The sequence below is a fragment of the Siniperca chuatsi genome, linkage group LG16 (genome assembly GCF_020085105.1).
Source record: "Siniperca chuatsi isolate FFG_IHB_CAS linkage group LG16, ASM2008510v1, whole genome shotgun sequence".
Taxonomy (NCBI): domain Eukaryota; kingdom Metazoa; phylum Chordata; class Actinopteri; order Centrarchiformes; family Sinipercidae; genus Siniperca; species Siniperca chuatsi.
In genome coordinates, this window is record NC_058057.1 from 13,479,973 (window position 1) to 13,492,638 (window position 12,666).

At 38.3% G+C, this 12,666-nt stretch overlaps 2 protein-coding genes and 1 long non-coding RNA gene across 4 annotated transcripts; 2 read left to right on the forward strand and 1 right to left on the reverse strand.

Annotated features, from left to right (window-relative positions):
• Positions 1-69: 69 nt before the first annotated feature.
• Positions 70-3,546, reverse strand: armc1l (armadillo repeat containing 1, like). The gene is made up of 7 exons (XM_044169860.1): positions 3,401-3,546; positions 2,703-2,875; positions 1,938-2,029; positions 1,357-1,540; positions 1,142-1,258; positions 846-920; positions 70-694 (listed from the first exon to the last, which is right to left on the reverse strand). Exons 2-7 carry the CDS (start codon positions 2,853-2,855, stop codon positions 500-502), a joined length of 816 nt encoding a protein of 271 aa, XP_044025795.1. The 5' UTR covers positions 2,856-2,875; positions 3,401-3,546; the 3' UTR covers positions 70-499.
• Positions 3,547-3,582: 36 nt separating this feature from the next.
• Positions 3,583-9,718, forward strand: mtfr2 (mitochondrial fission regulator 2). 2 transcript variants are annotated; one of them, XM_044169855.1, is made up of 9 exons: positions 3,583-3,736; positions 3,887-3,962; positions 5,082-5,264; positions 5,457-5,561; positions 6,035-6,159; positions 7,196-7,404; positions 7,535-7,838; positions 7,988-8,171; positions 9,145-9,718. In XM_044169855.1, the coding sequence occupies exons 3-9, from the start codon at positions 5,193-5,195 to the stop codon at positions 9,187-9,189; spliced, it is 1,044 nt and encodes a 347-aa protein (XP_044025790.1). In that variant the 5' UTR covers positions 3,583-3,736; positions 3,887-3,962; positions 5,082-5,192; the 3' UTR covers positions 9,190-9,718. The 2 variants fall into 2 exon arrangements, with proteins under 2 accessions (XP_044025790.1, XP_044025789.1); XM_044169854.1 differs by lacking the exon at positions 3,887-3,962.
• Positions 9,719-10,376: 658 nt separating this feature from the next.
• Positions 10,377-12,436, forward strand: LOC122863392. The gene is made up of 3 exons (XR_006375000.1): positions 10,377-10,500; positions 12,076-12,161; positions 12,268-12,436. It is a non-coding gene; the product is annotated as an uncharacterized LOC122863392 (long non-coding RNA).
• Positions 12,437-12,666: the final 230 nt, after the last annotated feature.

Here is a 12,666-nt window from a genome sequence, read left to right on the forward strand (position 1 = left end):
ATTTTGTCCTCCTTTTTTGATCCAAAATACAGAATAGTGGGGAAATAATCAAACAAAATTTAGAGTACATATTGAAAACATGTAATATTTTGTAGATTTATTTCAGCATAAACCAATACAACTACCAACAAACAGCAGGATACACAGAAAAAAATATTTCCAAATGAATAGAAAAGTAGCAAAAATCTCTTAAATTTATTTTTTTAGTTTGGAAAGACCATCAGAAAATATTTACATTTAGTGACAATACTGGATAGAAAACAGCATCATGTAAGTCCAGAGATGAAAGATATTTTTCAAGTGTGTGTGTGCTTCCATTCTACTAAGTGAGCAGAATAGAGCTAAAACAAGAAATGGTTTTGAAGCACTTGTAGTTTTTCACAAGAGTTGGCAAGTTGGTGAAGGTCAGACCATGCACACAATGTCCACTCCAGTAGGGAAAAGTCTTTCAGAACAACTTTGCGTCACTGGATCCTCAGGGAATCAAACTGCACCAGTTTCACCAGTAGAATGTTTTGGTGAGGAAACTGGCGGCAGTGTTGAGCCAGCTTCCACTAGAATCTTCCTTAGCTGCGGTGCGGGAAATTGCTCGGTCGACCTCCCTCTCTGGGCTCTCCTCCTCCTCCGGAAGGTAGTCTGGTAGAGCAGAGTTTTGCTGAACTTTTACTCCAGATGGGTTCAGAGGGATAAAAACCTGAAGGAAACCATTTGAGAGGAGACAAGTTAAAAGTTCTCAAAGTAAACTCACACCCACAATTCTTGGTTAATTCTCCTGTGGATACTCAAATAGTATACTGTCAAGTCTTCAACACAGTCTAAATGTCCGCTCTATGACCATTACTGACCTCTTCTCCTGCGTCATTCTTCACCACTTGTTGGGCTGACAACACCTTAGTGGCAGCGATGGCCGATGCCAGACTCTGTGAATCAAGAAACATCAGAAGGAGGTTATCGGTATTAGTAAACATTAACCTGAGAACAGATGTACTGTTTTTCATACTCCAGATATACACCATCAGTGTCTTTCACAATGCAATACAAATGTTGAATATAACTAGAGGGACATAAACTAATACTTTAAAACAGGCTGGCTGCCTCCTATGCAGATAGTAAATGTTTCTTTGTGGTTTTTGTGTGTTACCTCAGTGGGCAGGTCGGAACGGATGCGGATGGTGCATCTCTTGGAAGCCATCTGGAAGGTGAAGCTGATCACTCCTCTGACCTTCAGAAGAGCCTCCTCACACAAGCCTCGATGGTCCTTTATGGGAGAGGGAGACTGTGTTAGTTAACTTCCTGGCAATAATAACAATTGATACCGCATAGGAACTGTGTGTGTGTGTCAGTCAGCCTACTCACAGTGCTGTCCAGCCCCTGGATGTGCAGAGTGACAGACTTGGCCTTCTTGTTGGAAGAGTTGATAAAGAACTGGGATTTCTTTGTCCTCTCCCTCTCAAGTGTGTGTGGCACAGGATTAGCAGGTGCACTCAGAATGTCAAACACCTCCTGGGCCAAGGCTGTGATGTCAACAGACAGGCCCTCCCTATATGGAGAAATATTATATTTAATGTAGACCTTGTTCAACAATTCAAATGACTAAAGTGAAACGAAATGGCAACTGAGTCTGATTATCAGGCTATATTTAATCCTATGTTTTAGGGTGACTGAACACCTTTTACATGAGATAAACTTATAACTATTAGTTTTTTCCATCCACTAGTAATGTTAAACTTCTAATGTAGCTATGCTATAACATGAAATAGTAAATGCATATAAGAAAAGGGGAAAAAAACAAATGGAATTAACGCAGTAGACAGTTCAAGCAAGTATCATTGCTAAGAAAATACTCTAGAAACAGTTCAGGAAAGCATAAGCTCATATCAACATTCAACATTCACCCTGATAGTGTAAAAAAATTAAATAAAATAACATATCCTCACCTCCCAATTAGATTCTCCAAGCTCACCATCATACCCAGTTCATTCTTCATGGTGGGGATGTTGGGGGACAACTCAGCTAAGTAGCGCAGAGTCTGAGGACAAAGGAAGACAGAAGAGGGATTGAAATATACACTGCATTTGTCCAAACAGGTACACCCAGTCATGTTACAACTTACCTATTACACAAGCTACTCTGAATTATTAACTAACTTCATTATTTTCCCAATTTACAAAGCTCTCCTACCTTTCCAGTTGTTTTTTTTTTTGCACTATTTGCACAAGTGAATGAATTTCTACTTTTTAAGCATAGACCCAAAGATTTTCATTTATTTCAGTAAGGTATGTAAGTCACTTTTCAGAGACTAAAAACATGCTTAATATTGATTCTCCACAACAGTGAACATTTAGACGCCTTTACTAGTTCTTAAACTTACATTATTGTTATAGTGTTGTTATTTGTGGAAAAAGGTTATTTTTCAATGTTTATCTGAGATAAACATTAATGCGTTCATGAGCTGAAATTCAACCCAAAAGATACACAATAGCTGTTCAGCAGCAGACTCTCACATTAAAACCAGAACTTTGATATAAATTAACATAGGATTCAAAATAATCCATGCCTTCCTGTGATGGATTATCATTCACAACAACCTGTGAAATCTCGCAGCAAACTGTCTCAATAGTAGGAAATCACATTAAGGAATATTATAAAACTACTGTATATGGGAAAGTAATTGGCAGTTAATGTAATGTACAGCACATCACCTGAAGAGTTGCAAGTAGCACTTCTGGGTTCTGGTGGTCCAGGAAGAGAACCAGCCCGGGGAGACAGCCCTGGTCTTGAACTATCACCTCTCGGTTCTGCGGCTCAGACGCCAGGTCCCGCAGCTGACTCACCACCGACAGTGCATCCATCATCTTTGTTAATTTTACCAGACCTGAAACGGAGAGTGGTAACGTTATTTAAGTGTGGCTTTAACGTTAAAGCAATGGTCGACAAAATATGTGTTATGAGAACGCTGAACTACGTTAACTAATTGTGTTTTATATATATTTTATATAATTGTGTTTTATATATATATATATATATATATATATATATATATATATATATATATATATATATATATATATATATATATATAAGTTAACGCAACGGTCGCTAGTGTAGGTTTTTAAGATAGGAACCTCAACATTCAAAGTTAGCTAGTTTATAAACGCTAAATTAAAATTGCCCTGTCAAGTTACAGTGCTAGCGCTAATGTTGTAGCTAGCTAAAGAAGCTAGCTAGGTAGCTTTTGAAACGTGAAGAAGCTAACGTTAGCCAACCTAACAAAAACACATTTTCATTTGTTGCCTTGTACCATTTGAACATAAAATTATGTGATTGCTAAAACGAATAATAATGCCCTAAAAGTGTGATAAATGTTACATTTAGTTTAGGTTTTACGATGTTTTCTTACCCAGGAGAAGAAGCAGCTCGTGTACAAAAATACAAATTTGGTGCTAGAGTTTTTTTCGTCACACAATTGGTCGACCAGGCGTTGGCTACGCTGCACGGTCGCCCACTCCTATTGGTTTCTCATCCTAGTTCTGCATCTACAGCCAATCAGATGAGGTTTTCTGCTGCGGCTTTATTTGACTTCACAGGCGTACTGCCTGGATGCGTGTGTGAGCTAAGAGGGAAGCTGCAAGTTCTCAGTGTTTATCTGCAGTTACAGTTTATATTATTGGTTATTATGAAGATCTCGTACAAATTTAGCTACTAATGCACGTTTTTACAAGAAAAGGAGTCCACGGTAAGTAACGTTACACACTTAATTACGCTTATCCCGCATGTTTCCTGGCGTCGCGCATTTTACTTTTGATGAGCCATGCAGCTTTTTTACAGAGGGACACTGCGGTTCTTGTGCTTTTCCCTGAACACAAGGTTAACGTTACTGTTTTAGGTTAAAACTAAAATCCACAATGAACCCTCCGTTGTGCTGACCCAGTGCGATTCCACAGCCGAGTCAGCATCCAACGGTAAGTTACAGACGGAGACAACTTCCTCCCTGAGCATCAGCTTGTGATGCAGCCAGGTGACACTTTGACACTTGGATCAATAACATGGACTCCAGGACCTCGTAGAAATGTTGTTTGAATTATGACATCCAACTTAGTTCTATTTGAATTTAGCGCCTCAAAATGAAACCACAATGGATGTTTTCTCTGTTTGCAGCTCTTTCATTATTAGTTAACAGGCTATTGGACAGGTTAAAGGATTTGTCTTACAACTAAACGACCTGTTTAAATTCACAAACGTAGCTGTACATGTTCATAAACATATGAATTTGGTGTAGGTTGGATTTCTCCAAGTAACTGGCATTTAAAGAACCTATTTTAGTACAAAGCAAGCAACTTCAATTTATAGGCAAGGCAAACTTATCTGTGTTACACCTTTCAACAACAAGGCAATTCAAAGTGTTTAAATGAGACATAAAAAGACATTAAGACAAGATATTTACACAAGACAATATAAAATAAACACACTTATGAATATGATTTAAAAATAATTGAATAAAATGGAAGATTAAAAACTAAGCCAAAATAGAATAAACAGTGCAGTTCAAAGTGCAATGAAGAATAGACTGAATGCCCCCTACTTTAATTTGATAAACGGCAGTGCATAGAAACTGAATGCTGCTTCTCCAGGTTAGTTTTGGTTCTGGGGTCTTAGACAACCGGACAGGTCTGGAAGGTTCATAACATAGAAGCAGATCTGAGATGTGGTATTTTTTATTTTTTGCCATAAACCATTAATTTTTTTATAGTACACCAATAGTATTTAAAAAATAATAATTAATTAATTCTTTGACACACAGGAAGCCAGTGTAAAGCTCTGAGAACTGGACTCATGTGGTCTGCTTTCCGCCATTACAGTGTCGTGCCTACTAAAGCTAAAAGCAAGACTTAAATTCTTGCGATAGTTTAAAAGTGATATTAGGCTGATTTTTTTATTTTTTTATTTTCCTAATGTGGATGTTAGAATTTATGTCCATAACTACACTAAGATTTCTGGCTTCATTTGTAGTCTTTGGAGATTCAAGTACTGACTTTCAGTTGTTCTCTTTTATAGCCTAAGTGCTGTATGTTTTGTTTCAGGTGTATAGTATGTGACTTAGCGGCATCCATTCTGTGCTGGCCTCATATCAAGTCAGTCAGCAGAAAGAGGAGCTTTGCAGTCATCAGCTGGTGCATGTAAAAGTCCTTCCAATGTCTTTAGCAAAGGATATTCTGGATGTGCTGCGCATCGTCCTGGAGTACTTTGGAGTGCCTCCAGACATGGTGAGTGCGCACACACACACACTTCTGTTATACTTATGTTACTAATTCTCACACTAGGATCCAGGGATATAAAGGGGCTTACTAGTTGTTTTTATGGGTAGCACGACTACTAGTGTTACTTCACTCCCTAAAAGTGAGTTTGTAAGGAAGGCAATTTTTCCGTTTTTTGTGTGTGTGTCGTCTTGCCTGTAGCTGGTTCCAGTGTGGGACAGTCAGCTGTGCGGTCAGTATCGCAGCATTGTGCGGATGATCGGGACCAACCTCCCACTGGCACCTACACCACGTGTCCACTTTCAGGTACCTGTACCACTTGTGTTTTCTAACAGCCTGAAGATTATCACTCAGTTATCAGTTATCAGTCTAGTTAATTATGATAGTAATGGCCGCTGCAGTTAAAATGATAAAACTTTAGGTTTGTATGTCATGAAATTATATTTTTGTCTTTACCTGGCCAAATTCAACTCAGCAAATCAAGTGGAACTGTGTGCTTTTTATAAACACTTGCAGAACTTGTGGAACCTGATTTAAATTACATATTTGTCACATAGTACTTCATGAACAGAACTAATGCTGTGTCCTAAGCTGAGCTAAAGTGCTCATTTGTAATGTGTAAACTGCAGAATCATGTTCGCATTTTGACAAAATGTAAGCCAACAATTACTGTACTTAAAGAAGTTATAATTATTCAAAACTTCTGTGATTGTCTATTATTTTGTCATGTAGTCGGTGTCACAGTGTGTAATCCCTCCTTGTCCATGTTTGGTCCTTAGATCCCCCTGCTCACCTATAGGCCCAGTGGTTATGTTGACATCACAGTGGATACACCTGCCATCCCCTCATTCGCAGACGTCATGTGGGTGTTTGAGGACGAGGGGGACGGCTCTGCCAAGACCAGGTAAGAACACAAATGGACGCAATACAAACACGGTTAAGGTAATGTTTCCTAGCGCAAGTTTAAGGTAAACAATAACTAGAGAACAAAACAATATTTGCTGTTTGGCAGGCAACATCTTTTGTCCTAATATGAGCAAAACAGTGGAAAGTATATTTCATAAAATGTTATGAGTCAAAGAGTACATGTATGAGTCCACTGTAGCATTGGATCAAAGAGAGGCAGAAGCTCAGGGTGCCACTCCAGCAAAGACTTGTGGTGACCAGCAGAAATCTGGGTGCTTTGCTGCGGTGAGTTTCACCTTGGACAGTTTTTGTCAGATTCTGATGCCAAAAACAGCACAGAGGGAGTAATGGAGTGTGTGAAACAACTTCTACCCAGAGGAACAACAAGGCATTAGACAACTCAGTAAGTGTTTCTGCCAGTTAATGTTTTTGTGTATTGTAGAGTGCTAGCAAGGTAATATACTTTTTCTGTGGTTACTGTAAGTAAAAGTGGTTAGTGTAGCTGCTAAGTGCCCCTCATGAACTGTACAATGTGAGCCATTGTTCAAATTTTCTCAAGCAAGCAGAAAGGCTTGCTTTCTGTAGGCAGGAGTAGTAAGTAGCTCATGCTGCCAGGTAAATATACCCACGCTGGTTCCTGTCTGGTATGAAAGCATATATGTAAGGGATAATGTACAGCAAGCCGGGTTAATTATGCAATAGTGACTGGCTTGCTGTACATTATCCCGCTTATTACATGGATACTTACTAAAGAAATCAATGATATTGATTTTATTGATTTTAAAAATGATTTTAAAACGTTTTTTTGCTGCAGGACTTCTTCTTTCTGCTGATTGATATAATTGGACTCCAGAGTCTATGATCAGAACTGCGACCGTAGCAACAGTCTATTATTCATAGCAGCAGTCTGCTCTTCAGAAATAACAGACCGTAGAATGCCGTAATTGACCAATCAGAATCGAGTATTTTGGAATTCGTTCAGAAATACATAGAAATAAATAAATAAATAGAAAACTGATGTATGGTCTCCATAGGAACCATTTACTTCCAAGGAAAGGAAGTACTGTAAATCGGGACGTGGTGAGATATCCAGGACCGGTCATCAATCAAGCCCAGAGAGGAGGCAGATCTGTAAGACAGACATCTGATCCAGACGCCCTGAAGAAGATCACAGTGCTGGAGAGCGAGCTGCTCAAACTACGAGCTCAGATAGCCATGATTGTTACTGCTGCTCCAGCCTCAGGTTCACATTCTTTGTACCTTGTCTCAACTCTTTTCACAAAACATGCACCTTAGTTCAGGATGTTGTACTGTGATTTTTACAGTTCAAGCAAATGTAATAACCTTTTTGTGCTCTTTCAACATTTTGTTAGGTTTGACCGAGTCCCAGAATGCACCAGGCACGCCTTTGATGTCTCCTCCCCCTCACCCAGCTCTCACCTCCACGCCTCGCTGTGCTGCTCCACCACCACCTCCACCTCTACCTCCTCCCTGCCCTAGCGCCTCCACTGAGACTTCGTCTGTATTACAGCTGATCCGCCAGCGCAGGAAGGACGAGAAAGACCTTAACAAGGGTCAGGACTGGGGCCTCAGCAGGGGTTCGGGAGTTAAAGGGATCCCATCTATGCTGGATGTTCTCAAGGACTTAAATCAAGTTAAATTGCGTTCAGTGGAGAGGTAGGCATTAGGATTGATAGAATATGGGTGTGCCAGAATGTTTGATTGAGTTATACCAATATTAATATCCTAAAATACGATGTCCTAATGTTGCAGAATGATCTCTTCAGTTCATTTTGACCAAGCATTTTCCCTTCTTTTCCTTGTAGATCACCAGGGGGCACACCAGTCAGAAGAAGACGCAGTAAGGGAGGCGCAGCATTGCTTAGTGACCCAGCGGCTCTTATTGCTGAAGCACTAAAGATAAAGTTCGCCCAGCATCGCCATAACAATTCCTCTGACAAAGAGAATTCACTCGAACTCTCACCATTCGGCAGTCCAGAAACACCCAAGGTTTGCATCCCTTAGACACATCCCCATACTCACACACCTCTGTTTATTTTAATATATTCATCTTTGGTATATTGAAAAATTGGTTTTTGGAACTCAGCATCATAGAAAGTCATGCTTCAAGAAAGAACAGTATCATTAGTGTAGTACGGTGCCTTTAAAGATGCAGTAAGTCTCACTGCTCCACAGCTCAAATGCCTATAGACCGTTTTCACGGCAGGCATTTTGACTTGTCAAAGCAGGAAAAGCACAAGTGGAATTAATAACATTAATGATGGCTGCATTCCATTTAGGTGAGCCAGTTCCAGGGCTCTGGTATGCTCACTCACTGACATGGAATAGAGCAATCGTTAATGTTATTTACATCTGTGCTTTGACAAGTCAAAATGTCAATATGGGCCTTTTTCACAAAGACATTTTGACATGTAAATTATAAAATGAATGATGGCTGAATTCCATTTAGCTTCTTCAGTTTCAGGGTCCTGGTATTGTTCATGCTGGCTCACTCACACTGTCATGGCTTACTGGGACACTTAAATAAAATGGAGTTACTGTGATTAGTAACACCTGTGCAGACAAGTCAAAATGTCTGCTGTGAAAAAGTCGTATTACATCTCAGGGATTCATAATGTTGTTGATCAGTACCTGTACACAATGATTACTTTTCCAAGAACTACAATTTATCATTATTAAAACTCCAGTGTCTGGTCTGTACTCTATCTTGGAACAAACAACAACAAAACATTTTTAAGTAAAACTCTTCCTGTTGTCAAGATACACCTACCTACATGTTTCTTCCTTTTTAAGCATTTTCACATTACCAGTCACTATGTCTTAAGCCTAATAGAGACCTGACAATAACCATTCATTGCATAGTGCTTTTTTAGTTTTGTCCATCCTTGTATCTTACTGCAGAAACTGAGCTTGCAAGATTTAAGATGTCTGCTGGTCCACTAATCTGACGCTTCTGTTCCAGGTTCCTCTCCACACCAGACGCAGTCAGGGACGCCTCCACATCTGATCCTGTTGAATAACTTCTGACCCCAAAATGTCAAAAGTCACACATCCCATCAGCCAATTACAGCTCCCACAGATGTGCCTCACAAACGGATTGCTGCTGCAGCTACTGACTTACATTTCATTTTTATTTTTGTTTGTCTTTTGTTCTTGTAGGAGTGTTTGTCTCACATTGAACAAAGTGCTTGTTTCTGTTAAGTATCTCTTTGCTGGGAGGTTAGAATGTATATTTTAGTTATAACAATTGCTGTGAACAATTGTTTTCTTTTAGTACAGTGGAATTGTATATTTCCAGTGTTATTCATACAGTAATGATATCTTTTTAAAGGAAATAATGTGATAATGTATTTAAGCAGGTAGGCACTGTACCTTGTAGCTACCTGCCTTAATGTCTGTCACTTTGTGAGGCGTAATTCTTACCTCCACCAAGTGAAATGAATAACAGTGGGTATTGAGATTTACACAGCTCTATTCTATGCAACTGCTGTTTCAAGTTCTTTTATTTTATTAAAGTGTAAAAGTGCACTGATCAATTTCTTGTTCTTGTTTTCATGTTTTCTAATATTTCAGTATATGTCCAAATCAGGTTTTAGTAGAAATTTGTCGCCTTTGATCTTCAAACTGTAACAAAGATTACAAAACATCCAGAGTCATTGCTTTGGATTGTTGCTTTGTGTGAATAGCAAGCGAGTATTGATCACGCTTCAAAAACACTGGGTCCTACATTTCACATAATGCAACTGGACACCATCTTTTATTAGATGCTTATTTTTTCAAGCTTTGGGAAGCTCCCTCCAGAACTGCAGGAGACATTATATGACTGTTTTCACAGGCTGAGTTTGCGTGATGAGCAAACAACTTCATATGTAGAATCGGTGGAGTGCTCGTTGAGTGGATGTTAATGTTAATTATAATCTCAATTTAATCATAGTAATGATAGTAGTTAATCATAGCCTCACCCTCACATATTGAGTACAATATATTATTTGGCTCGTCATCAGTCTTGCACACTACACCAAAGTTCTTTTTTACTTTGTTACCTGCATAGCTGGAGTCAAAGAGCCACAACAAGTTAAAATAATCACTTTACATACTGTCATAACCCAGCTTCTAGGTCATGACAAATACGGGAATGGAAACGAAAGGTGATGGTAAATTAAAGGTGTTTATTGAGATAAAACAAAGTGTGCAGACGCTGCCTGGGATGACACCGGAAGAGAGAGAGACAGAGCAATGCTGAAGTTGGAGGTGCTCTGAATCAGGCTGTCGGCAGCAACTGCGTTCCTGAGGTACCACAAGGACACAGAAGAAAACAGTGAGTCCATCTCAATAGTTAGGCAGCAGCCGTCACAATACTTTTGACATAACCTTGTGTGGTAGTGGGTAACACTGCATTTATAAGCATTACACAAACATTTAATAAATGGTTTATAACACACTATAATGTATTAGAAGTATGAGGTATGACAAAGTATTTACTCAAATCTATGTGCCACAAAGTATAACATTAACAGGTAACAAGACAGATATTGATTCAAAATGTTATTAAAGTAAAATGTTCATGCATTTCATGTGCAAAGTATAAGGTACCTGACAGTAAGACTATAGAGTATTAACCCATGAGGGTCTCCACCAGAAGCACTCCCGTTAATGGGAATCTGGACAAAGAGCAAAAAGCACATAATCACATCTATATAAATTATGATATGATAAAGATACATTAATTGAGACTTTGTCATTTTGAATTTGTACTTTTAACTAGCAGGTAGAAAACTCACATGGAATGAATGGCTAGCTCCAAGGGTTGATTAGTTGCTACAGCTAATCTCACGCACCTCAGTACCAACACACTCCTCAGAATTCTGCAATATCATTAAAAAATACATGAATACATGAAAATAAAGTATTATATACTCCATGTCATATCATTTTACAATACCAAACCTTTCAGGTGTAATAAGAAAGACTGAAAATTAATGTGAATTTCGAAAGATCGTTATGCTAACGTCAAGAGCACATGGTCCAAGCTAATTCATCCCAGTCACCTATTCACAGTACAAACATGAACTTCCCCAGCTAACTACAGTGGTGTGGAAAAAGTGTTTGCCCCCTTCCTGATTTCTTATTTTTTTGCATGTTTGTCACACTTAAATGTTTCAGATCATCAAACAAATTTAAATATTAGTCAAAGATAACACAAGTACACACAAAATGCAGTTTTTAAATGAAGGTTGTCATTATTAAGGGAAAACAAAATCCAAACCACAAAATAAGAAATCAGGAAGGGGGCAAACACTTGTTCACATCACTGTATATCAAGTTGTGGGTAAAAGTAAAGGCACTGAGACAGCTTCTTAATTTGTTCCACTTTAATGAAAATTCTGGGAACAGAAGTCAAAAACTGACATTACTTGACTGTATTACTTTACTTTTAAATCTGATACAAACATTCTCATCATAAATCGTAACAAGTTAACAGGTTTTGTTTGTTTGTTTGTTTAGCCAAGCTAGCTGCTCTATATTTATATTATCTTTATTTGCAAAAGAAAAGTCTGGAGAGAAACTATTCCTTAATTTGGCATTTATTAAAGCATTGGAAGATCAAAAGCATCTTTTACAAGGATCACACTATTCCTTGCAGGTTAATCTCAAAGGTGGTGGTGTCCACAGTAATTCCACTTCACCTTCCTCCTCCTCCTCAAGACTATGAGAAATACAAAAGAAAAGTTTTGAGTGACTTAAATCAGAAGCAATTAAGGCAGTTGGACAGAATTAAACTTTTAAAACCATAAGAAGGTAAGAAGTAGGAGGGGTGGTGATTAAAGTCAGTTGCCTAAGTTTAAAAAAAAAACAAAAAAAAACGTACGTGTTTTTTTCTTGCACCTGCTAGTCTACCTCCATGGGGACTTCATCATCATCAGTGAGGGGTAGAGGTGGTGCCCCATTGCTGCATGGGAAATATAAAATATGCCTTTGGTAAGCCATACATAACCTGTAAAAAGATTTTTTAAATACCTGCCCAGTTCCTTTAATTTAACATTTTGTTTAATAATATGCTTTAACATTTATTCCTTTATTTCAGAAATGTGGAAAGTTTTATCGTCATAGACGACTAAACCATGAAATCCATCAGCATTATCCACACACTCGATGGAAATCTGTAAAATCATCACAAACATATCATAAAAATTAAATGTATCATATAATGCCCATATTAATAACTGTGAAAAAGAAGATTAAGGTAACAGTATTACTTTACATTATTCAGAGAGTTCACAGTAACTAGATTTTCCAATACCTAGAGTTTACATTATTTGTTTCAATGTTGAGCTGTTGACTGGGTTAACAGTCAGTTGCACCATAGAAACCATTGTTCTGCATCCTATTCACTCTGTGACTTGTTATACAGTGTGGACAAAATAAAAGTCAGATTAAGCTGTATACATGCCACAGAAATGAAGTAATACAATTCAGATAAGTG